The 26,125-nt window shown below is 40.1% G+C and overlaps 1 protein-coding gene across 1 annotated transcript in view; it reads left to right on the plus strand.

Moving 5' to 3' along the window:
* The window catches only part of LOC131039541 (exosome complex exonuclease RRP46 homolog), a 77,019-nt gene extending 51,942 nt beyond the window's left edge, over nucleotides 1-25,077 (plus strand). Inside the window, exons 5-11 of the mRNA XM_057972326.2 lie at nucleotides 23,025-23,045; nucleotides 23,372-23,444; nucleotides 23,569-23,636; nucleotides 24,007-24,139; nucleotides 24,257-24,345; nucleotides 24,501-24,552; nucleotides 24,688-25,077. Coding sequence (XP_057828309.1) covers nucleotides 23,025-23,045; nucleotides 23,372-23,444; nucleotides 23,569-23,636; nucleotides 24,007-24,139; nucleotides 24,257-24,345; nucleotides 24,501-24,530 — 414 coding nt within the window. The 3' untranslated portion in view covers nucleotides 24,531-24,552; nucleotides 24,688-25,077. The remainder of the gene's footprint in view (nucleotides 1-23,024; nucleotides 23,046-23,371; nucleotides 23,445-23,568; nucleotides 23,637-24,006; nucleotides 24,140-24,256; nucleotides 24,346-24,500; nucleotides 24,553-24,687) is intronic.
* Nucleotides 25,078-26,125: the final 1,048 nt, after the last annotated feature.

A 26,125-nucleotide genomic window follows, 5' to 3' on the forward strand; every position in this document is an offset into this window, starting at 1 on the left:
ACCTCCTACCTTTTTGTCTTGGTGTAGAGGTTTGGTAGACAAGTGGCGGTATTTTCATTTCTTAGCCTAAATATGCAGTAGTTTGCTACACAAGTTCAGAATGACAGATTGCAAGATCCCGTCTACACCTATGGGAAAGGGCTGAAGCTTTCAGCCAAAACAAGCTCAAGGGTGATCAATGAGTCAACATTTAGGCAACTAGTGGGCAACCTTATCAATCTTACAACTACTAGGCCTGACTCAAGCTATGTTGTAAGTTAGATTTTCAGATTCATGACAATAGCAATGAAGAGGGTGTTGAGATATGTGAAAGGGACACTCGACTTTGGCATTCTGTATAAAAGAAAGGATCCTATGTTCGTTGGGTTTACAAATTCAGATTGAGCAGGTTCCTGTCAATGATAGGAAATCCATTTTTGGATATGTTTTCCTATCTTTTAATGGGTGTAGTCACATGGATCAATAAGAAGCATTAGGTAATAGCTTTTTCCTCGATAAAAATAGAGTATCGAGGAACCATCAAAGCATTATGTGAGGTAGTATGGCTATAGAGGATGCTTTCAAACATGCAAATGTCTTAAACAAGGACTCCATCCATGTTTTTTGACAATCATGGGGTGCTAAAGCTTGCCAAGAGTCCAGTCTTCCATGAGCATACCAAACATGTGGAGCTTCATTGTCATTTCATACGACAACTTGTAGAAGATGGATCAATGATGTTGCAGTACGTTCCAATTGAGGATCAAGCTATAGACATTCTTACCAAGTTCTTGAGTCTAGACAAATTTGTAGACATTTTGGGATAAGCTTGGTGTAATGAACAAATTGACCATTAAGGGAGAGTATTAAAGTAATAATAATTTATTATGGTCAATTAAGTTGTTAGGATGGGATATGTTTTCTAGTCTTCATATGGGTGTAGTCACATGGACCAATAAGAAGCAACAGGCAGTAACTCTTTACTCGACAAAATTAGAGTATCAAGGAACAATCAAAGCATCATGTGAGGTAGTATGGCTACAGAGGATGCTTTCAAACAAGCAAATGTCTCAAGCAAGGCCTTCACCCATGTTTTGTGAAAATCAATGGGTGCTCAAGCTTGCCAGAAATCCAGTCTTCCATGAGTCTACCAAACATGTGGAGCTTCATTGTCATTTCATACAACAATTTGAGAAGATGGATCAATGATGTTGTAGCATCTTCCAATTGAGGACCAGGCTGTAGACATTCTTACATAGTTCTTAAGTCTTGACAAATTTGTAAAATTTTGAGATAAGCTTGGTGTAATGAACAAATTGACCATTAAGGGAGGGTATTAAAGTAATAATAATTTATTATGGTCAATTAAGTTGTTAGGATGGATTTTAAGAATATTCTTTCTTCTTTTAGTTGTCATCTACTTTCTTAGTTGTCGATCTCATCCTTATAGTAGGAGATTTTTGGTTCTTTGTTTATATTGTGTATTTTGGTAATCATTCTCTATGTAATTGCTTTTCATAATACTATCAAACATGGCATTGCCTATTTATTTGTTGTGGTGGATAGGTTTAGCAAGACATGCACCCTATCCCCATGTAAGAAAACAATAATTGGGAAAGAGTCAATGGATTTGTTTCCTAATAAAAGTTTGGGTGCACTAAGGACTAACATTTGTGAGCAAATTTTGGTACTTAAAGGGAAAAGATTGATACTAGCTTCAAAAGAGCACAACCTTTTATCCACAATTAGATGGACAAATGAAGGTGGTGAATAGAACATTTGTACAATTCATATGTGGATAAAACAACATGATTCACTAGGGATGAGTCTTTGCCTCATATCCAACACTTATACAAGAAGGCAATTCAATCCTCTATAGGTCAATCACCACTTGAGGTATGTTTGGGATATCTTGTTGGCAAGAGACACGACATAGATGTTCTGGTGTTGTCATTGATGGCAACCCAACTTAGGGATTCCATCCATGTTGTGTAAATTCGTCCTACCGGAAGTCGGAAGTCGAAATTTGCTTAAGTCTGGAAGGTTGAACACAGTGTTCGGTAGTATAAGTGTATCTTGATTGGAATTTCATTTTGGCTGCATATTTTACTTTGCGGTGCTAGAGGTAGTTGGTTAGATGTCTGGAGTAGCTTATTCCAGAATCTTAGGCTTCGATGTTGATTCTTGTGCAAGTTTGGAGATCTGGTAATCAACATTTCAGGAAGAACAATATTGTTTGGCCGACTTGTGAAGTAAATTGTTGTGCGGATCGTGCGGAGTAATTTTGGTGATTGTTTGTGTTTGAGGATGTTAAGCCGACATGTGGGAAGAGTGTGGACAATTTGTTTTGGTCCGCATGATTGTTTTTAGATCGGATTGAGCTGACTTGGGCAACATGTTTCATTTGCGTGTTATGCATTTTTGGGCTGACATATAATAGTTCTAATTTGATGTTGCTGATATATATGAGTGATTGATGTGACCATTTTTGATATCAGTGGTCGTGTGGAAAGTGTGTATGAGCGATTGTGCGTAGTTTCACGTGCACTACCAAAGGATTTGTGCTCCGGAATTTAGCAGAACAGTAGAACTGAGCATTGTTGCAGAACAACGTATTTTGTGCTTAACCGAAACTGTTTCTGGCATTTGTAGATCGTGTTGTTTATTAGTTCAGACATTCCAATTATTATCTGGAATCTTTTGTAAGGCAATGAGCCTTCCGGGGTTGTAGCCCTTATTGTATTTGAGCAGTGAGCTCTAGGCAGTGTGCTTGAATGCATGTGCACTCCCTGTTGTGAGGTATTCACACATCGCCCCGTTGCAAATGGGGACCCCCCACTTTTTTCTTGCTTCCTAGGTTGTGTTTGGGTCTTTTGCTATTAGCCTTTGCATTAGAGAGGTGTAGGTGCTTAAAATGGCTAGGAGTTAGGTGGATAGTCTTGTATAAGTGTGCAGTAGGCTTGCAAAGTCTAGATATCATAAGTTCAACCACGAGTGGAAAAATTGCTCATTTCAAGGGTATTTTAAGTGCTACTCTTGATGATGTGAATTTTCCCTTGAGTCTTTGTTTAAAAATTGGTGTAAGTATGAGCTTGAGCTTTTTGAATGAATAATTCCAAGAATTGAAGTCTTGATAAGCTCATTTGTAATCTACCTCATCTCTTAGTCTTCTCTAGGTTTTAACTTAAGGACTCGCACTTTTGAAGAGAACTTCATGCTTGAGAGGATTGGAGCGAACTTCATGACTTGCTGACTTGAAGCGAACTTCATGTTTGAAGGATATGGAGCGAACTTCATGCTTGGGAGATTTGGAGCGAGCTTCTTCATGTTGGAAGTGGAAGAATGAAGGAGATTGCCTACTTCATGATCAAACACTCAAGAGCAAGTTTCATGAGTTCACCATTTGAATCAAAATTCCTACTTCATGACTTGCCTCCTTGGAGCAAAATCCTTACTTCATGACTTCATGTAGAGGAGTGAAATTCATACTTCATGACTTCACCTTTTGGAGCGAACTTCACAAGTTGGGGTAGTGGAGCGAATTTCACCTTCAACGCTTCATGAGCGAAATGGAAAGATAAAAAGATGAAAGAATCATTTACTTCACATTCAAGCATTCACAAGCGAACTTCAGGAGTTAGCATCTTGGAGCGAACTTCATGACTTTGTGTTTTGGAGCGAACTTCATGACTTTGTAGTTTGGAGCGAACTTCACAAGTTCACCTTTTGGAGTGAAATTCATGATCTCACATTTTCGAGCGAACTTGAACTTCATGAGTTGGACTTTAGGAGTGAAATTCATGAATAGACAGATTGGAGCAAATTACATCTTCAAGCCTTCGTAGGTAAAGATGAGAATAAAGGGATGAAGCAAATTAGAGAATACCAACTTCATGAATTCAACCTTTGGAATGAAATCCTTACTTCATGACTTCACAAGTTGGAGTGAAATCCTTACTTCATGAGTTGACTTCTAGGAGTGAAATTCTTAACTTCATGAGTCGTCATCTTGGAGTAAATTTTTGCAACTTCATGACTTTGCACTTTGGAGCGAAATACATACTTCATGAGTTGGAGTATTGGAGTGGATTTTGTAACTTCATGAGTTGGAGTATTGCAGCGAACTTCATGTTTGAGTGATTAGGAGCGAACTTCATGTTTTGAGGAAATGGAGTGAATTTCACACAAGCAAACTTCACACAAGCAAACTTCATACAAATGAACTTCGTGAGTTAGAGATCATGAGCGAATTTCATAAATTGGAGAGGGAGAACAAACTTGATGAGCTAGATGAGAGGAACAAACTCCACGAGCACACCAATTAGAGTGACCTTCATCCTCAAAGGCTTCATGAACGAATATCAATTTCATGAATCAAGCTACATAAGCGAACTTCATGTAGAGAGCTTCAAAAGCGAATTTCAACTTCATAATCCAAGGTATATGAGCGATTTTTATATTTTGAAGACGAAGAAATTTCATAAAAAGGTGTAGAAGAGCGAACTTCATGAACTCACCCGCATGAGTGAAAATTATGATTTGATCTACATTAGCAACTTCATAATCTCAGTGAGGTGAGCGACTTCAAAAGTCAAGGTATATGAATGAGGCTTAAGAAAATGAAGAAGAGTAAGACAAGGACAACGTCATGAACTTCAAGGGTGGAGTAAACTTCAAGAGCTCCTCTCTAAGAGTGAAAGGCAACTTCAAAGTGCTCCTACATGAAGGCAAATTCATTTTATATGCTCTCATTAAACCTATATATCAAGTGTATTTGATACTTGCTTTGTTTTGCAGAAAACGAAGCAAGATACAAGGAGAACCTCTTCAAGAAGCTTCATCAGCAAACACGAGCATCAAAGAACGATAACGTACATGATAGAAGGATGTTTTACAATCTTGAATTCTCTTTGGGAATCCAAGAATCGAAGTCAGTACAATGAGGAGCTACATTTAACCAGTTGCATCACTCACAAGTATGTCGAGACGAAGAAAGATCAACCAAAGTCATCACAAGACCTACATTGAGCACGATTGAAGAAATAGATAGTTTCAGAAGAGTTAATCAAAGTTTGCTTCTCATTATCATCATCCCTTTGAGCAAGCTAGATAATGTTGAGTATCAAGAAATATCTTCATGATGATGATCTATCAAGCCTTTAAAGTGCGAGTTGAGGTGGAATCCTAGTCATTGTACCAATTGTTGCCGGGAATAATCATTATGTTATGTTGTCATATTAAGTTTATGTTGTCGTCGGTAATAATGAGTTACGACAGTTAGTTAGTCGTCCCGAAGGGCAGTTGGACGCGACGGTTGGTCGCATCCCTTCGGGTATTATATATTGCATACCATTCCTTCTTAGTATCATCATCATAGTCGTATCTAGGTTTAATGTTATAAGCACTTGATGTACATGGATTGTTGAATTAATACAAAGACTGGTTATTTAATATATTTCCATTATGTTCTGTGCATTTACTTTCTGCATTTAATTGTTTACCCGTATGTGGCAAACATTTGGCGCCCTTGCCTAGACATACTCGAGAAAGGAAGGAGCGGATGGCGTAGGACACGATGGGCCTACCCGTCGATGAGATTAACCCAGAGGCCAACGACGCTCAAATGGAACAATCGTTGTGGGACGCAGAGCGTGATGGCAAGAGGCGAAGGGGAAATTGAACCCTGTAATAATCCTGACACACTGTTGATATAAATCGTGGCCGAAAGGCAAAATAATAAAAAAAAAGTTTTTTTTGGTGTACATGGTGTCTGCTTGCTATGTACGGAAGTGATTTATGCCAAATATACTAAATAAGAACACAAATAAAAAGATACAAAGTGACGAATGGGAAGTGGCACAAAGAGCGTTGAATCTTAGACAACAAATAGAAAGAAGCCGTAGGCTAAGGCAGCTTGCCGAGGGACAACCGACCGAGGGGTTGCTTGAAGGGAACCTAGGAGGTGTCACGGAGGTTGCGGAGGCAGAGATAGACAGACATGATTACACTCTCTACACTGTCGTAGGGTTACTCGAAGGGAACCTAGGAGTCACAGAGGGTGCCGAAGGAGAACTCTACAATTCGCCAGAATACCACCGTAGGGTAAGAAGTCGTGAAGAGTTGGTGGAACAAACAAGGCGAAGTCTAAACTTGATCGATGCTACTAGAGACCTACTAAAGAACTTGTCCATTTCGGAGGACAACCAGAGGGAGATGACCGAAGGTGACGGTACGGTCGACGGTGCCAAGGGAGCACAAGGGTACCGTACGGGAGGCAATTTGTTCGGTTCGGGGTCAACAACCTTCTTCGGAGGACCCACGAGTGGAGGGTCAGGTGTAGGAGGCAGAGGCGGAGGATCACCACGTACAAGCACACAAGGCACCAGAGGAGCGAGACCCAACGGTGGGATGGCAAGTAAGCAGAAGCTGCCGAAGTTCAACGGCGATGGGAAGGAAGATCCCGTCCGCCATTGCCGCACTTGCGAAACCATATGGTCAGCGAACAGTGTTACTGACTAGGACGAATGGGTAACCCAATTTCCAGCAACCTTAAGGGGAGTGGCCATCGACTGGTACTTCGATATGGATAAGACCAAAGTCGGCACATGGCCCAACCTATAAAGGAGTTCGAGATAGTTTCGCCTCCTCAGAGACGACAATGAAATAGTAGCTGAAATCTATGGCACAAAGCAGAACAAGAACGAGACTGTCCGAGCCTATAGTCGGCGGCTCAAGGAACTGTTGGGGAAAATGGAGAGTCAACCAATGGATGGGTTGAAAAAGAGATGGTTCGTGGAGGGATGGAAACACTCCATCCGGAAGAAGATGAAAATTGTTCCACCAACCTCGTACGAAGATGCATATAACAGAGCAATGGATCTCGAGAGCGAGACCAAGACATTCAAGAAGAAAAAGAAGAAGGATAGCTCGTCTGAGGATGATGAGTCTTTCGAGGGAAGCAGCAGCGATGGCGAGTCCGGCAAAAAGGTGCAAGCCTTGCAAAAGGACATGCTGAGGATGATGAAAGAGCTGAAGGTTATGAAGGGAGGTCCGAGCAAGATTGACGAAGGGGAGCTTTGGTGCACGGAATGTAAGACGGACAACCACACGAAAGGCTCCTGCCAAAAGAAGGCCTATTGTGATATATGCTAGTTGATGGGGCATCCCACCAGGGAATGCCCCTACAACATGAAAACACGAAACCAACAAGTATTGCTTATGCAGGAACAACCAACTACATCGGGTGGTACCGGCAGCTCCCAGGCGAACAACAATGCAACATCGGGAGGCTACCAAGATAACCGGTGGGGAGGATGAAACAACAATAACAATACAAGGAGCCGGATCCAATACGACTCCAAAGGGCGACCGATGGTACAATGCAGAGCGTGCAACCAGTGGGGGCACTACGCCCGAGACTGCCCGAAGGGAGAGGTCACACAATATTTGTGCAAATGGTGCGGACCAGGAGACCACGAAGACGCCACCTGCCCGAAGTCCGACGTCAACTTGCTCAATATCGAGGAAACCAAAGAAGAGGAAGTGCTGGTCGTAACCCGCGACCAAGCCAGACACGCAATGTGCCCAGACCTAGAGACAAAGAAGGGAAGGGTACGGGAAGCACGAAAATAAATTGAGAAAGAGATACGAGAAAGGGCGAAGGCGAAGGGTACAACGGGTACTTCCTGCCGACTGGAGGCAGAGGAGGCTATACTAAATCAAATTTTAAAACTGGAGGTGCCTGTGAAGGTACACAACATCCTCCAGACGATGCCTCAATTATGAATGACGTTGCTGAATAATCTCTCCCAACCACGCACCAATACCAACCACCGCACAATTGTTCCTGGAGGGTCTGCAATAGACCCCAGGCTGCTGGTAGTTAACACTGGAAGGAACCCGACCATTGTGGAGATGGGTATCCTTGGCACCATTCTAACCGATACCATCGTCGATGGTGGATCAGGAGTGAATCTTCTTCTAGAAGAAACCTGGCGGAAGCTGGGGAAGCCGACGCTGTGGCCATCTACATTCAATCTGCTGGGAGCAGATCAACATGGAATCAAACCCATTGGGACACTGATGGGCCAGCAAGTTACCATCGGGGCGCAACCCTTCATACTGGACTTCGTGGTAATCCCACTAAAGAAAAAAGGGTATGATGCGATCTTAGGGAGAGGGTGGTTGGTGGCAGCCAAGGCCACCCACAACTGGAAGAAGAACACTTTGTCTATGGAGAATGGAGGAAGGAAGTTTATCATAGGCCTTGGGATGTAGTTGGTTAGTGAGGAACTGGCATCATCTTCGGAATCGGAGGGTGAAGGAGAAGGCGACCTGAGGGACGAAGGACGAGGCTGCAGGGAGCCCAACGACGAAGGGATTCTCAAACTAGGAGAGTGCTCTAAGGATGAGACAGGGTCATTGAACGGGCTCTTCCACTGGCAGATGGAGGATTACGAAATGTTCTAGAGATACAGGCTCGAAGTAGAGGAACTAGAGCAAGTAACAGAGGAGGTGTACCTACTGAAATACAAAGAATATTGGAAGGGAGACACCCCAAACCTCGGTGACGTAGATAATCCCAAGATCATTCGTGTCGGCAACGATTGGAACCCTGTGTGGAAGGCCACAGCCTTCAAAATCTTTATTCTTCTTCTTCTTCTTATGTACGGGAAGGAGACCGTGGTTCCTGTAGAATTTATGGTTCCAGGTCTTCGAATGGCCATTGAAAATAGACTTGCCATCAATGGGTCCAAATTGAAACCCTACCACGAGAAGCGTGCAGGGGACTCGAGAGGCTGGAAGGACACCCGAGAGGATGGAAGGGGATTCGAGAGGCCGGGCAGGTGACTCGAGAGGCACGAGACCAAAGCGGGAGACTCTCGGGTGAGGCAAACCGAGAAGAATGAAGGGCGATCCCAGAGGCATGGGACTCGAGCCGAAGACTCTTGACAATTAGTTTAGGAAAAAAAAAAAAAATGAAAAAAAAAAGAAAAAAAAAAAAATTGAGAAAAAAAGTGGTGGTGGAACCACCGTGCTGCAAGACACCGTACGATGGGCACCGTGCGGTGGGACACCGTACGGTGGACCACTGTCGACGAAGGTCACCGGCCTCGGAGGGTGTTCACCTACGGTACGACCACTATCGTACACCCGCACGGCCAAACAGTATCCACCATACGACCTTCCCAGATACCGTACGACACCAATCTTCGGGTGACCCCAGTCGCGGTATGGCTCAGCCACCGTACGACAGACCACTCCATCGTATGGCAACGACGGTTTAAAAGAGGGTGAAAGGAAAAATACCACGGCGCCCCAGGACCCCACGAGGGGCGCTGCCCCTCGACCCCGTTGGGGGCACTGCCCCCAGACCCCCAGTTTATTTTTGAGCTACAATACACTTTTTGGGGTTGGGCGAAGGGCATCCAAGAAGTCATGGTAAGTGTTGGGGTTGTTCCGTATTGTGAGAAAGAAACCTGAAGCTAAGCATTGGCAGGGAAGCCATAAGCCGTAGAGGGAGGCGGATTTGGAGGTTGCGAACAAGCAGAGTTTGAAGGAAGGCATTGCAAGAACGCGAAGTCGTACGGCACCAGGGAGTTTTTCAGTTTAGTTATCAGCCTTTGGGAGTGTGATGGAGGATTTGAGGCGTCTCCTAGCCTTTGTGCCCGAAGGTTGTGGCCCCTTCCCGACATGAATGGTACGCTTTGAGGAACTCGGAGTATGTCTCGGCTGAACGAGAGGTTGCCTTGGTGGATGCACAGAGGGCTCGGGAGGAGCTGAACACCAGGTTGGACGCAGGAGTCACGTGAGACTTAGCTCAGCGTACCAAGGAGTTGGATGCTGAGAGGGCAGCGCGGGTGGCTATTGAGGACAAATTGGCTAGGGAGATAGTATCATTTGAGTAGCAGTTGGTGGAGGTTGAGACTGAAAAGCGTGTTTTGTAGACAAGTTTGGTTTAGGCACAGGAGGACTGTGATGTCAAAGGAAGCACTAATGGGGAAATCCCCACTTGAGCATTGGATGGTAGCAGAAAAGGGTTTTCAGGCGAGGACGCAGCAGGTGTATGAGTTCCATGCTCGACTAGCATTCGCAGTTCCTGCAGTTCTCTACCTTGGTTTTGTTTAATGTCATCTCTATTTTGTATTAAGTTGTCCGGAGATGACTTCTTTTCTTGGGGGGGATGATGATGCCGGGAATAATCATTATGTCATGTTGTCATATTATGTTTATGTTGTCGTCGGTAATAATGAGTTACGACAGTCAGTTAGTTAGTCGTCTCGAAGGGCAGTTGGACGCGACGGTTGGTCGCACCCCTTCGAGTATTATATATTGCATACCATTCCTTCTTAGTATCATCATGATAGTCGTATCTAGGTTTAATGTTATAAGCACTTGATGTACATGGACTGTTGAATTAATACAGAGACTGGTTATTTAATATATTTCCATTATGTTCTGTGCATTTACTTTCTGCATTTAATCGTTTACCCGTATGTGGCAAACACCAGTCACTACTTCAACCAATCAGAGAAGTTCCACATCAGCTCGTCTTGATTCAATGAACCTGATTCACCAGTGATGGCACAAACTCCGAGGCACCTACTCTTGTTGTCTATTGGTTATCCTAAAATGTTGTAATCATTTCATTGGCCTAATTAAGTTTGTTATAACAAACCCTAATTAGGATTTTTATTGTAAAAACTTGGCCATTGATGGAGATTCAATCCCGACCATTCATTGTAAAGGAGCTCTCTATAAAAGCTCAGACTCTTCATTTGTAAAGGTTAATAGTGGGAGAATATTCAATAGATAGTATAAAGAGAATAGAATAGAAGTTAGAGTAGAGTAGGAGGAGAAAGTAGAAATTGTTGCCTAAGTTGTAAATGAACTCTATTTTCATTGAAGTTATGGTGAAGTGAGTTGTTTCTTTACAATGTGCATGGTTTCTTGTTGAATCCTCATGTTAGATGATAAATAAATTAGATTGAATGGAAGAATTTGTTGAATGCATTTGTGTGGAATCCGCCTAATCCATACCACTAGCCTCGTGCTGCTTGTAAGTGCACCTTGTGTGGTCAATTGGAATGATATGAGCTTAACTCCGAATCGTCCTACACATTGCTTATGCATTAACTTGAATGGTGATCAATGTTTGATGGTATTGATTCGAACATCCTTGAAACGTCCTTAGAAGATTGCATTGAGCTTGTGTCAAATTGTTCAAGTTGATGGTGAGACCTCGCTCGGTAGGATTCCATATAGTCATTCATCCATGTTCTTATATTCTAGGCCTTAGAATAAATTCTCTCAACCCTTTGTCTTTTGCCATTTTTTCAATTCAAGTTAGTCTAGGACGAAGAGAATCACCATATTGAAATATGAAATGATCAAGTTCCAGCAAATCAAGCATTCAGGCATTCAAATGTAAGTCCCCTTGTGATTCCATCATAATCACATCAACCAATGGATCTTATCCACACATAGTGACCCTACATTCATGAACCTTGGAGTTGTCTCAAATGATCCTTAAGCTAATCTTCAACATCCGAGAGAGTTTGTTCAAGAGAGGATAAGATACTTAAGGTATTTTATTCTGTGTTTGCATGTGCCTAAAAGACACATCAACAGCCCCCTCATGTAATATTATTATACTTCTAACAAGTTATATTAATATTGTGGGTTTCAATCCCACCGTAGTTTTTCCCTTAATTGGGTTTCCATGTGAAAATCTTGATGTTATGGTGTTGTGGTTATCTACTTTGTGTTCTGCACTCTACTTTTATTCATTTGCATTAAGTGGTTTAAAGGATAGATTAAGAGTGTTAAAAAATGCAGAACATTGATTCACACCCCCATCTCAATGTTCCTTGATTCCAACATATCTACCATCTGATTTATTGGATATTGCACTTGAGCAACTGGGTGAGCAAGAAGAAGAAGTGGACCCAGGTGACAAAAGAAACAAAATTCAATTGATGATCTACGATTTCTAACTCAAGGTATAGACACAACTGGACATAGGTTAGTTGAAGTACAAGGGTAGACATGACCAACATTGTGTGGAGCACGGTCTCAAGGTTGAAGACAACGCATGGTTGGGCAAAAAATAGATGCAAGGACATGCCAAGGAAATTAAACCTCTAAGGTATAGGCCATTTACCATCTTGGAGGTAGTTGAAGGGAAAATGCTAAGGTTAGATCTAGAAAATTCACTGTTGTCAATTTTGAACATCTCTAGTTGTACAACTCATCCATGTTGGATGTATGGCAAGAAGGCAGTACTACTAGAGGGTATTGTACTACAACAGAGTCAAGAGAGGGACCAAGAAAGGTATTCATGAGTTTGGAAAGTGGGGCTCAAAGGACAAACCCTGAACAAGTTCGTTGGTACTCTAAAGGGAAGGTGGGATTATTGTTTCTTCATCTAATCATGTTTTTGAGGGACCAAAAGGCTCTCTATGAAGAGTGGTATGATCTAAAATGGGTCAAGGAGGTTTGTAGCCTTTAGAAAAGCAATTAGTAAACAAATTGAATCTGCGTAAATACTTTTTGTTTGTTACAAACAAAACTACTGTTTTTTTGTAATATCCCCTTTCTTCGAGTGATCACCTAGAGGAGATTATTTGATGCAGGAGCATCCTTGGTCGATGAGCAATCTTGCATCAACCAAAAATATATTTGCTTTTGGTTTTTTTCTTGTTCTGCACTGTAGTTTTTGCCAGTAGTTGTTCCTTTTCCGTTGCGGATCAGATTCTTGGCTTTCAGACGTGTTCTTATTTCTTATTCCAGATTTTCAGTTCATTTGGATTCTTTTCCGGCAAGTTATCGGTTCCGGATTGTCTGTTTCTTGGTTCCCGGAGCAGTTTTGAGTTTAATGGCTAGTTGGAGGTTTCTTCTCGTGCAGAGCGATTTCTTGGCTTACGGATTTGTTTGGCACCACGTTCTATGTTCCTAGGTCCTTGGCCGACCTTCCTTGGTGGTCCGCACTTCGTTATTGTCTTTGGCGAAGGGGAATGTGATTTTTTGTGGCCGACCCAGATGTGTTCCGGATGCTATATATGTTGTTGTATTCAATCCTTTAGCAGACAAGTGAAGATAGTTGATGATTTAGATTTATGATTTGTAATTGGAACTCCTTTGGAGGTCCAGATGGATCATTTTTTGGAATGTAAGCTGTAATAAGGCCTGTAAGCTTGTATGTTTGCCCGCATGTTGCCGACTTGATTTGAATGAATTTATGATATGCGGATGTCTAAATGTGCAATTTCTTCCTTATGTTTTTGTTGCTTCTGTTGTGTTACTCTTGCTACATGATCCAGATTGTTCTCTTTGAGGATCCTCTGGGTCATGGCCGCGTCAGATGGTATCAAAGCTGGTTGCGAATCTTGAGGCATTCCTTTGGGTGAACAGATTACCGATTTGAGATAGGCTGCAAATGTGTTCAATAGATCGCCGACGGAGAGGCAATTGAAACTTTGTTGTCAGATTGCCGAGTTGAGGTAGTTGCACTAGATCAAAGGAGGAGATGCTGCTGAGGAGGATGAACCCTAGAAGGGTAGAGCAGATGATGGAGGATTTCAACAACGAGATGAGGAATGAGATCCGAAATGCACTGGCTGGTTTGTGGAAGAATCCAAGATAAGAGGATGAGTATGAAGAGGCTGGGGAAGAGCTAGAGGTTGAAGAAGTTGAAGGACCAGTAGGTGAGGGAGAAGAAAGATTTCTTAAAGAGCTGGCATAAGTAAGTAAAATTCATAAAGTTGAGGTTTCTAACTTTGCAGGTTCGTTGAATCCGGAAGATTTGATAGACTGGATTAGAGAGTTGGTGGACTACTTCGAGCTTGAAGATGTTAAAGACCCACAAAGAGTCCGGCTAGCACAGATTAATTTGAAAGGGCATGTTGCTTTATGGTGGAAAGAGTTGCAGAGAGATAGAGTGGAGAATGGTGAGATGAAAATCACCTGGTGGAGACAGATGGTTGTGAGATTGAAGGCTAAGTTCATTCTGGGAGACTATGAGTTGGAATTATTCAAAAAGTTGCAGAACTTGAAGCAGAAGGACGTGAGTGTGAAGGAGTATACTAAGGAATTCTACAAGATGTTGATCAGATTTGGTCATCGAGAGATGGATAGTGAGAAGGTGGCTAGATATATAAATGGACTCCGATTTAACATTCAGGATGGGATGAGTATGTTGAAGATTTCTATAGTTGAGGAGGCTTATCAATATGCAGTGAAGGCAGAAGATAAAGTGAAGAGAAGACAATAGAATATTCCTAAGGGAAGAGAGAGACATGCAGTAGACAAAGGCAGTATGGAGAAGTAGACTGTTGAAGAACCAAAATCTAAATGAAAGAACTGGAGTAGAAGACATAGAGGAAAGGAGGTAGCAGTAAGGAGTTCTTGGGTACACGTTTCAAGTGTGGAGAAACCGAACACAAAGCTTATGAATATCCTTAGGGTAACAAGGGGAAGGCAAGGAATTTATTAGCATGTGAAGATCCGGAAACTGGAGTTGCATGAGAGAGCATGATAGCACCGGAGCGGGGAGAATCCCTTATGTTTAGAAGAGTCTTGATGGAGCCGAGCAAAGAAGAAACCAGACCTACTCAGAGAAAGAATCTATTCCAGACTATTTGCAAATCAGGCGGTAAGTGTTGTAAGGTTATTGTAGATAGTGGTGGTATTGAAAATTTGATATCAGAGGAGTTGGTAGAGAAGCTTGGTTTGAAGAGCCTTGAGCACCCTTGTCCTTACAAGGTGAGTTGGTTGCAAGATGATCATGTGGTAGAGGTGAGAGAGCAGTGCTTGGTGAATTTTAATATTGGGCCTTACAAAGATGAAGTCTTGTGTGATGTTGTGCTTATGAGCGCTTGTCATGTTTTGCTAGGTAGACCGTGGCAGTATGATAGAGGAGCTATCTATGATTGTGGGAGAAACCTGGTCACTATTGAGAAGAATGGGCAGAAGTTCACTTTGGTTTCTTTGAAGGAGAAGGAGAAAGAAGTGAAGAATTTGAGTCTTGTGAAGAGTTGCAGTGTTGAGGAGCAGGTTGTAGAGGTTATATCGGATGATGGTACGAATCTGAAGAAGGGTCTTGTGGATGGATTTGTTAGCAAGGTGGTATTGGATGGCAGTAAGGTTAGAGTTATGGTAGCAGACAAGATGAATTCGGGTGGAAGAACTAGATCAGATTTGTAGAAGAAAGAGGGTGGTAATAAGAGATAGAGTACTGGTGTGAAGCATGGGGAAAGAGGAGAAGTGGAAAAGAAGTTAGAAAATTCAGCTGAGTTAGCGGAAGGGGTAAGGAGGAAGAGCTTTGTAGACAAAGAGGACATTTGGATCAGATTTGAGCATGAGGTCTATATTCCAAATCCTTTTCGATGTTCATGAGTTGCCTCTCATGGAACATCTTTTTCTACCTGGGGTGTTTGATGCAGAAGCATCCCCGATTGATGAGCAATCTTGCATCAACCAAAAATATATTTGCTTTTATTTTTGTTCTTGTTCTGTGCTGCAGTTACTGTGCTACTTCTGGAGTTCTCCAATAGTTGTTCCTTTTTTGTTGTGGATTAGATTCTTGGCTCTCAGACGTGTTCTTATTTCTTATTCCAGATTTTCAGTTCGTTTGGATTCTTTTCCGACAAGTTATCGCTTCCAGATTGTCTGTTTCTTGGTTCTCGGAGGAGTTTTGAGTTTAACGGCTAGTTGGAGGTTTCTTCTCGTGCAGAGTGATTTCTTGGCTTACAGATCTGTTTGGCACCACGTTTGATGTTCCTAGGTCCTTGGTTGACTTTTCTTGGTGGTCCGCACTTCGTTATTGTCTTTGGTGGAGGAGATCCTCATGTTTTGGGTCTGACTTATTTTACGTGTTTCATTTTCCTATTTTGGAGAATGTGATCTTTTGTGGCCGACCCAGATGTGTTCTGGATGCTATATATGTTGTTGTATTCGATCCTTTAGCAGAGAAGTGAAGATATTTGATGATTTAGATTTATGATTTGTAATTGGAACTCCTCTGGAGGTCCGGATGGATCATTTTTTGGAGTGTAAGTTGTAATAAGGCTTGTAAGCTTGTATGTTTGTCTACATGTTGCTGGCTTGATTTTAATGAATCTATGATACTGTGGATGTCTAAATGTGCAATTTCTACCATATGTTTTGTTGCTTCCATTGTGTTACTCTTGCTGCATGATCCGGATTGTTCTCTTTGAGGATCCTTTGGGTCATGGTTGCGTCATTATTAGCCTATTTTATTCCCGTGGTCTAATTATATTGATGCAAGGGAATACATTAAATAATTAATGTGAAATGGTCCTAAGTCCTTGGGGTTATTTATATTTAATTAATTAGCAATTGGTCATACTTTATTTTATAAAGTGACTTTATGATAATGTCAATGACAAAATATAAAGTCAAGTCACTTTTGGAGGGAAAAGTAACAAAAAAGAAAGAAATGAAATAAAGTATTACTTCCGAAGAGGAAAAGCATTATAAAAGGAGGAAAAAGTGAAATGAGGATTCATTCTTGAGTTGTTATTTTCAAAGAAACTTTTCCTTGAGAGCTTGAGATCTTTATCTTGTAGGTTCAACAAATCCTAGGATGGAAACCCTAGAGGTTTTGTCTATTTAGACGGAAACCCAGAACAATCCACTTGGTGAATTTATTTTAGGATTTATAGTTGAACATCTTTGATCAGTTTTCATGGAGATTCGATGATCTATCTCACAGATTTTTAGAGGGTTTGTTATTTTATGTATGGAGGCATTCTTGGTATGTGTTACTTGATGGCATTAGGCATTTTCTGATTTTTAAACAGCAGCATGTGTTTGTAAACAGCAATACATTTCTATATCAAAAGAATACCATTGGCTTATTTAGATTCTCTGTATTTCATTAATTGATTTCCTTGAAAATCTATATTGTTCATCTTGCGCGTTCAATCTGCATGTTTGCATGTCACAATATTACATTATGATGAAACAAAACATGAGTAAAAACGAAAACGCAAATCAGATTTGAAGCAATATCCGAGTCTGGGATATTTCAGTGGTATCAGAGCTGGTATTCCTGCCAACCTGTTGTGTTTATCAGTGCATGATAGAGGTTTCAATTTCATGTGAGTTAGCTCCATTTGCATGTCAATTTGGAGGTGACTTAGGCTCTTGCATGTCAGTTTGGAGGTGACCCAAACTCTTGCATGTTAGTTTGGAGGTTACCTAGGGTCTTGCATGTTGTTTCCTATAAGTGCATGTCATCTATTCAAACACCTAGATAGTTGCATGACAGTTTAGATCAGTTTAATGAATTGGGTTTCTTTTGTATGCCATTTTCGAGTAGTACAAATTTGTGGGTTTGATTGCTTGACAATTTTGATTAGTTCCAAAAGGTGGGTTTACTTTGCATGTTAGATTGGAGATTACCTAGATGTTTGCATGTCATTTTGGAGCCTTGCATGTTAGCGGGTTGGAGTTGCATGTTAGTATTTTGACTCATGCGTGATAGTGAAAGAACTCAAAGGTATATTGCTAGGGAATAGAGGAAACAATTTTAGTGGCCTAAACCTTATCTAGAACAAGACACATTATTAGAGGCTGTAGCTGCAAGGTAGGAACATACTGAGATTGGGACATCAAGCAAGATGGGTAACGAGATATTATAGTTCACCACGTGATGATCATAGGGAAGCAAGGGAAATCTTGAGAGGTCTGGGAGCAAGACAACAAGAAGTGACAATTGTTTTACAACAACTTACAACAACCATCCAACAAATGAACATGGGTCCAAGGAGACATAATTAGGAGCAAGCAGATAATGATAGTGCAATTGGTACACCACGTGTGGAGAGGACTCCTATATGTACTTAAAGTTCAGATAGACCTATGTTGCCTACCTTCTTGTCCAGGAATGAAGTAGAAGAGGAGGTTGCTGATGTAGATGATGAGGTGATGTTTACATATAATGTTATGACTATGCGATGAGTGGAATACACTACCTCAACACATCAAGGATGTTTTACCCTTCCATCAGTATATGGGACTATGAAGAGAGAGTATAAGAACAAGGCAAGAACGAAGACCATGACATCAAAACAAGGATCTTAAGCATGCTACAAACAAACATACTCTTCCTACATTTGATGGTAGTGGAAGGACAATTGCTAGAGCTTGGATTCACAAGTTAGACACCTTCTTGACTATTAAGCCAATGAAAGAGGATGGAGCAATCAAGTTTGCAACCATGCACCTAGAGGTATTGTGTATGATTGGTGGCATCATGGTTTGGTCACTCAAAACCATGGTTTGGTTCATTCCTATGAGGAGTTTAAGAACAAATTGATTTCTTGGTTTGATCGTAAGGAAGTGGAGATGTACTATAGAGAGTTGGCACAATTGAAGCAAAGTGGGCACTTGGATTCCTACATTAATGAGTTCCAAAAGATTGCTGTCATGGTACCTGATAGGACTGAAAAAAGGGTGGTAATGTTGTTTATTGAAGGATTGAATGATAAAACAAAGGGATTTGTTAAGGTGCTTAAGCCTAGAACTGTACATGATGCTATCCAATTAGCTTTAGACCTTGATACATCATCTTCTACAATCAGCCACCTAAGAAAAACTTCAAGAACAGCAAACCAGATGAGAGAGTTTCAATCAGCCTAAGTTTACATCACCTGATTTGGACTTTGAGATGAGGAATGAGTTGCGTAGGAAGAAGTTGTGTTTTACTTACAAGGAACCATGGGAGCCTGGTCATAGATGCCTTGGGAAAGGCAAAGTACATTACATTGAGGTCACTTTCGACAATGATGATGTTGTAGCAGACACTAGTTCGGAAAGTGAACATGAGGGGCAGCCACCACCATTGGAGCATGCTGACTTAGCACAAGGTACACTTGCTTTTGTTTTTGGTGTTCCTAGTGTTAGTTTTAATGATCAGATTAACAATTAATGAGCAGAAAACAAAAAATGCACAGTAAGAAGGATACACAACACAACTATACCCTCGGAAAACCTTCCTCTTGGAGGAAAAACCCAGCAACAAAGAATCTCAGATCTGATTAGAATAAGGTAGATGATTAATTACAATTTTGCCCACCCAGGGCAAGAGCAAACTGACTTATCTGATTCTGTTCTGAACTTGAATTGATCTTCAATCACCAGTAGGGCAGGTTCTAGGGCAGGTTAGATGATGTAGCTAACTTTGCTCAGTAGATATGAGGTTTGCTGTACATTATATCAAGTTCGCTGCCCTCAGATGCTGATCGCTGGTCACTAAATGCTGATCGCTGATCTTCTAGGAGTGTTCGCTGATGATCAAGACCAGTTCGCTGATGTCTCAGAGACTAATTCGCTGACCTCTATAACAAATTCGCTGGTCTTCCAGGATCTCGTAGAATCAGAGATGAATTTTCCTTACGACTTGTATATCTTTGTGACTACAAGTCACCTTCCTTTATATGGGATCATACACAAAGGTCAGCCACATATAATTTGGCACCAAGTTACAATAATACAAAATAGATATTCACACATTATAACTTAGGTCTTGCCTTAAGCAAGTTGCATCAAATAGGTCATGACCTATTACAATTACATGAATGCTACGCCCAAATAGGGCCTGACCAATATAGGAAATAATCGCTGAGATATACAAATATCAAGGTCGACAGGCCAATTGATATTTGTGTAGTAGGTCGGCCCCTAGAAGGGATCCGACCTAGCTACAAAAAACAACACCTAGATGTTATCCTTTCATGTTAAAAGGAACTGTTAAAGGACAGAGTTGTGTGTATGGTGGATAGTGGTGCTACACATAATTTTATTGATGAAGGCTTTGTAGTCAAGAAAGGACTACAAGTAGAGGACTTTCCCAGATTCAGCTTCATGTTGGCAGATGGAATCAACTTTAGTTGCACAAAAAGAATGCCAAGGTTGAGTATACAATTAGATGGCTATACATTTGATGATGTACTATGTCGTTGGTATTGGTGGTACTGAAGTGGTATTGGGAATAGTGAATACAATGGTTGAGATCTCTTGGAAGATACATCCAAGATTTCAACAAGATGGAGCTTGAGTCCACACATATGGGTAAGCAAATTATTTTGAAGGCAATCACTGATGAAATACCCAAAGATGTGGCAGCCAAGAGTATGCAAGTTCAATTCAGTGTTGAAGGCTTCAAAGGCAGCACAAGGGAAGGTAATAACAGTCCCAATTTTCTGATTTGGGACAGAAGCATTTTACCTCTGCATAATCATGAGTTAGCAGCCCATTCTCATGAAGAAGACAATATTTTGAAGTACTCCAATGATAGCACTCAAGTTTGGGAAGATGCTCTTGAGATATTGGTTGATGATGCAACTAGTAAAAGGACCGATTTTATACATTTTGGCATAGCTGATGTAAAACGGTCCCAAAGAATGTGTGAAGAGTTGTTAGAGAGAGCTAGGAAAGCCAAGTGGGTTGCTGGCCATGCCAAACTTCATCTTCATAGGATCAAGCATTCGCATAACTCCATGGATCAAATAAAACAAGAGCACTCCACTTTCCATGATTCAGAAATTTCAGTTGGTGTTGGCAACCCCATTGATGAAAATAATGATTTTCTGGAGCATACACTTAGTGGACCAGCCACTAATGACATGTCTTTATGTGTAGATGAAGACACACATAATGCAGATTTGATTGAGACACCTACTTCTTTTGGGTATGCAGCTGACCCAATGCTAGGACTTTTGTCACATAACATGGATACTTTAACGATCAGTGGCTGTCCAACTTGGCTGGTTATAGTGTCTTCAGAATTGTCATGGCTTACATCAGCTTGTTGGTTGTCTTGGAGTGTGTGGGATCATGACTACATTGTTGATAATTGGCATAAGATGGATACTATATCATTACATGGTCTTGGAGACACCATTGACATCATCTTAGGTCTGATTTTCAGTGTGTATGATGCTGACTTGATTTATAACAGTAGCCTGGTATAGGATGATACATTTTCCTATGCACCTATGATGGGTATAATCCACATCCCTATGAGATCATTGAGAGTTAGAGGGATAGTTTTCATTGAGGACATGATGATACACATTAATCTCTTTATTTTTTGTTGGGATGATGGTATAATGATTTGGGATCCTGGCATTGGTTTGATTGGTATACTTCATTATAGGGATCATGGTGAGTTGTTTTACACCTTTGTTTTGGTGATGATTTAGAGAGAAGCAGCGGAAGTTTGGCTAAGTGATCATGCTTCAAAGACTTGGATTTGTATGTCATCCTTCATATTCATGTTGGAGAATAGTTGCTATTGGATTGTACTTTACATTATGTAGGTTTGCAATTGCTTGTGGGCAAGCAATCTTTGGGAAGGGAGGACTGTAATGTCCCCTTTCTCCAAGTGATCATCTAGAGGAGATTATTAGCCTATTTTATTCCCATGGGCTAATTAGATTGATGCAAGGGAAGAAATTATAAAGTAAAGTCACTTTTGGAGGGAAAAGTAAAAAAAAGGAAAGAAGTAAAATAAAGTATCACTTTCGAAAAGGAAAAGCATTATAAAAGGAGGAAAAAATGAAACGAGGATTCATTTTTGAGTTGTTATTTCAAAGAAACTTTTCCTTGAGAGCTTGAGAGCCTTAGCTTGCAGATTCAACAAATACTAGAACGAAAACCCTAGAGATTTTGGCTATTTGGATGGAAACCTAGATCAGCCCACTTGGTGAATTCATCTTAGGATTCACAACTGCACATAATTGATCAGTTTTCATGGAGATTCAATGATCTATCTCACATATTTCTAGAGGGTTTGTTAATTTATGTATGGAGGCATTCCTGGTATGTGCTACTTGATGGCCATTAAGCATTTTCTGATTTGTAACAGCAGCACGTGTTTGTAAACAGCAATACATTTCTATATCAAAAGAATACCATTGGCTTATTTAGATTCTTGTATTTCATTGATCGATATCCTTGAAAATTTTATGGCTCATCCTGCATGTTCAATTTGGATGTTTGCATGTCGCAATATTACATTATGATGAAACAAAACATGAGTAAAAATGAAAACCCAAATCAGATTTGAAGCAATATCCGAGTCTGGGATATTTCATTTTCATTAGGAGGTGATTATTGAAAGTGTTTGTGGTAAAAAATGCGATTGCTGGAGTGAATTTATGAATAAGTTGTGATTCCATCATTGACAGGGGTGGTTGTGTATGATTAGTGGCAATTCTGTCATGAGAAGCCAGGTAAAAAACAGGTAGATGGAAAGGTCGACTCCTTAAATTTGGGCTACCCCAGTGCATGAGAGTGAGCTCAACGACATACAAAATTGAGTAGGAAAGATTAAAAAAGGCTGCTGGACGAGTAGAGAACACAGCGCACTTGGCATAGACCAGGAATGATGCATTTTTCATTCCGCAAACAGACAGGAAGGTTTGGTACAGCAGATTCTATGCCATTTTTGTTACTGAACTTTGGTTAGTAATAAATTAGATAGGATTGCTCTTTGATATGTATCAAGCTGGGTTTTACCTCCCAAATTAGGGGTTTCCTAGGTGTGTTGAATGGGTTACTTGCATTTACTAGTAGATTTGAGTTTAATTACAGTGTTAGATTTATTTGAAAGAAATTAATTAATTGTAGTTTCAGTTTTTGAGTGATTTTGTAGCCACCATGTCAGCCTTTGTAGCGATTACAGATCATGAGAGGTCTATAGCTTATATATGTTGGCTTTATGATTAAAATTTAAAACTAAAATTTTAGAGCATAGGGTGTGTCAGCAGTTACACATTTTGGCATCTGAATGAACTAGCACTTGCTTCTGGATATATTATAGGCTTTTAAACTGCTAATAGACGAATTCTTTCAGATTCTATTATAAATGCATATTAGATCACTAGAAAGTAAGATATGTCCGCTGTTCTAGGATATGACATTTTAAAGTTTTTTTGTTGGCTCATCTGTTCTTGTTGCTTTCTTCTGCTTTTGATGGATTACAGATCTCTGATTTCTGATCCTATGTTTTGCAGGTTGTCAATGATGATGGAGCTGTATCTTCCCCATGCGAATATGTCTTCATCATATTTTCTGTTATGTTTCCCAAATACTTGAAAATTGTTTTGTTTATAATTCAGCTTCTTTAGAAACAAGCTGTATTGTCTAGTTTGAATGCCTTCTTTCTTTTCTGTTTATATGTTTGTACCTTATTTTCTTGAAATAAATCACGGGTTTCAAGTCTTGGAGCGTGCTTTGAGTATAGAGGGGTTAAAAAATACCTTCAGAAGTAATGGTTGGCCTTTCGTAATTGTTTGATTATTATTTTATTTATAAATTAAATATTTCATAAGTCAATTGTACCTTGACATAGTGAATACAGCTACTTGCATGTGCTGTCAATGCTGCATGTGTTGCTCTTATGGATGCTGGGATTGCTTCAAGGAATGTTATTGGTATTGTTTTGTCTGTTACTAATCCTTAAATAAGTTTCTCTGGTGTTTAAGGTTTTGTTCATCCTTATATTGCTCCCTTTTCTGACTGTAGTTAGATTACTAAGCACGCTTTCTCTTTTATCAGCTGCGGTTTGCTGTGGTGTGAGAGACAATGGAGAAGTTATTCTTGATCCTACAAAGTTAGAGGAGCAGGTAAGATCATGCTATTCTACTGTTGATTCAAAATATATTTCTCATATTCAATCACATGGTACAGACCAATAGTTACTTCATGTTTGTGTTGTGCAAGGTGATGAGACTTCAAAATACTTCTTGTGCTCTGCATTATTTGTTATTATTGATGGAACTCAACAAATCCTGTTCACAAAATGTTAATGATAAATAACTATTTTAGATGAGTTAGGCTGTTTTATTGCTTGCAGTGTATCTTAAAGTGATAAGGTTAATCGACCGCAAATTTTAATATTTTTTATGCTTTTATATGATAAAAGCTTGCAATGTGTTTGCTTTTTGTTTTGTTGCATTAGCAATGGCTGACCTCAATCTCTTTTTTATTTCTCAGAAAGTTCAGGCGCATGTTTGTCTTATTTTTCCCTGCCGTCCCTTAACTGTTTTGTCTGAAGGGCTTCCCACTGTTGACAGTGAGCCTCTGGAACATGGAATCATCTCATCTGTTACACGTGGAGCAATGATGGGTATTGTAGTGAATTTTGTTGTTATGATCAAAAGAATGAAAGAATCTCAACTTCTTAGGGATCATGCATCTTTGATGATTTCTCTTCTAAAGTTATTGTTACTTTCTTGTCTATTAGTTGATAATTATCTTGATTGTTTGGAACGGAGCCGTGCTGCCAGCATAAAAATTTCTGATTTTATAAGATCAAGCATTGAAAAGGGCCAGGTTGATGACTGCTCCTTCTATATGCTATGTAGCTACAATTGAATGCTGAGTCTTCTTGTTACACAGTAAATAGCTGCCTATTTTAATAGTGTTCTATGTAATCTGTCAGGTCTGATGCGTTTTGCAACTAATTTTCATTGCTTATGCCTTTTCAGCGAGCTAATGATTTGGCAACTTCATCATAGTGCTATCACTATCAGCATAAGCGTAAGTTAAGCCATTGCCCTAGTCTTGTGCATCTGAGCTTTATAGGATAGCAAAATTTGATAGTATAATTGTTCATATATAATTATGAAAAAAAAGCAAATATGCATTTAATAAAGCCGAGTTTGTTTTCCACAGGAATGATGGTGTTGTTTCCAGCAACATCTTATTATTATATGGTGGATGGAAATGAGAACCGACATAGGATTTAAATTGTATCCCGAGGCATACTGCTGGATGAGGACTTAGCACCGTGTGTATGTGGATATTTTTGAAGGTTTTGTATAATTCATATAACTGGAATATGAGCATTGCATTCCAATGTGAGTTTTTAAACGACAAAATCCAGTTAGCAAATGTGTGCCTTAGTGTGCTATTTTCTAGATTCAGAGAGCTAGGGCAAGGCAAAAGAAAGACAAAGAATAGGTATCGACTTCAACAAAAACTTGTATCCGAGCCACTGGAATCTGCATCTCTTCAATTTTAGAGTTGTGGATTAAATTTAAATAGAATTTGTTTTTTGGGAGAGATTCCGAAGTACATTTTTTTTTTCTTCTTCTAGTTTATTGTAAATTATTACCACGTGATTCTAGCTTACTATTTAGGAGGAAATGTTAAGTTTGTCAATTGATCCTGTAACTTTAAGAAAGCAAAGCTTCTATTTTCCTGAATTTAAATTATCTCAGCATGAACATTGAAAAAGCAAAATGATTTTTCACTGCCGATAGAAGGTTTATGTTGCCATTGAAAAAGCAAAATGATTCTGTTTGCTCTGGCTGTGGAAGGAGACACTAACTCTCAGGTGCTAACTAATTCGACAGATGCAAAATGTGGCTCCAATTTATATTATTCCTATTTCATTTGATGTTGATTCTTATCCCGGAGGGATCCAGGATAGTTATGTATGGAGATATATTCTCTCCACATGATAAAGATGAAAGTGATTTCACTATTTCTTTTTTGTGCCTCTTGGTGAAGAGATCTTCTTAAGAATTAAAATAGGAGAGGTAGAGATGATTTTGTACCTCGCTTGTTCCTATGGCTAATAATTCACTAAGTGTAGTATGTTGTCGAGACTCTAAAGCAGTGAAAACTAGAGTACTTAAAAAAAATCTTGATTTTATTAGTAATATAGTTGGCAGTTGTAGTATTTGAAGCTTGGAATGGTCTTCAATAAATGTGATGGTGGAGACAGGTCATACGTGCTCTAGTTGTTTGATAACGATGGCTTCTAGCATCCTTAGTAAAAGTGGGCTGTAGGACCTGTTGAACTGTGAATTATTTAGATACACATTCTATTTGGTCTTTAGCAATCATTGTGTAATATATTATTATAGGTACTATTGATGATGTAAGTCCTATATTCTATGATGTTTCCCAGTCAAGGTTAACAGGAAATATGGGGAATGATTTTCCAGACCATCCAAGAAGACGTCCCTGCCAAGAGAGGGGCAATATAACGAAATCAATCTCAACCTATCATTATCATTGAGCAATCCCTTCCATTACTCTTGCTTTGACAGCTAAACCTTGATGAATACTAGCCATTCCATCCCCACCTAGAGGAGGTTTTGGC

This window comes from Cryptomeria japonica, chromosome 5 (genome assembly GCF_030272615.1).
Source record: "Cryptomeria japonica chromosome 5, Sugi_1.0, whole genome shotgun sequence".
NCBI lineage: Eukaryota > Viridiplantae > Streptophyta > Pinopsida > Cupressales > Cupressaceae > Cryptomeria > Cryptomeria japonica.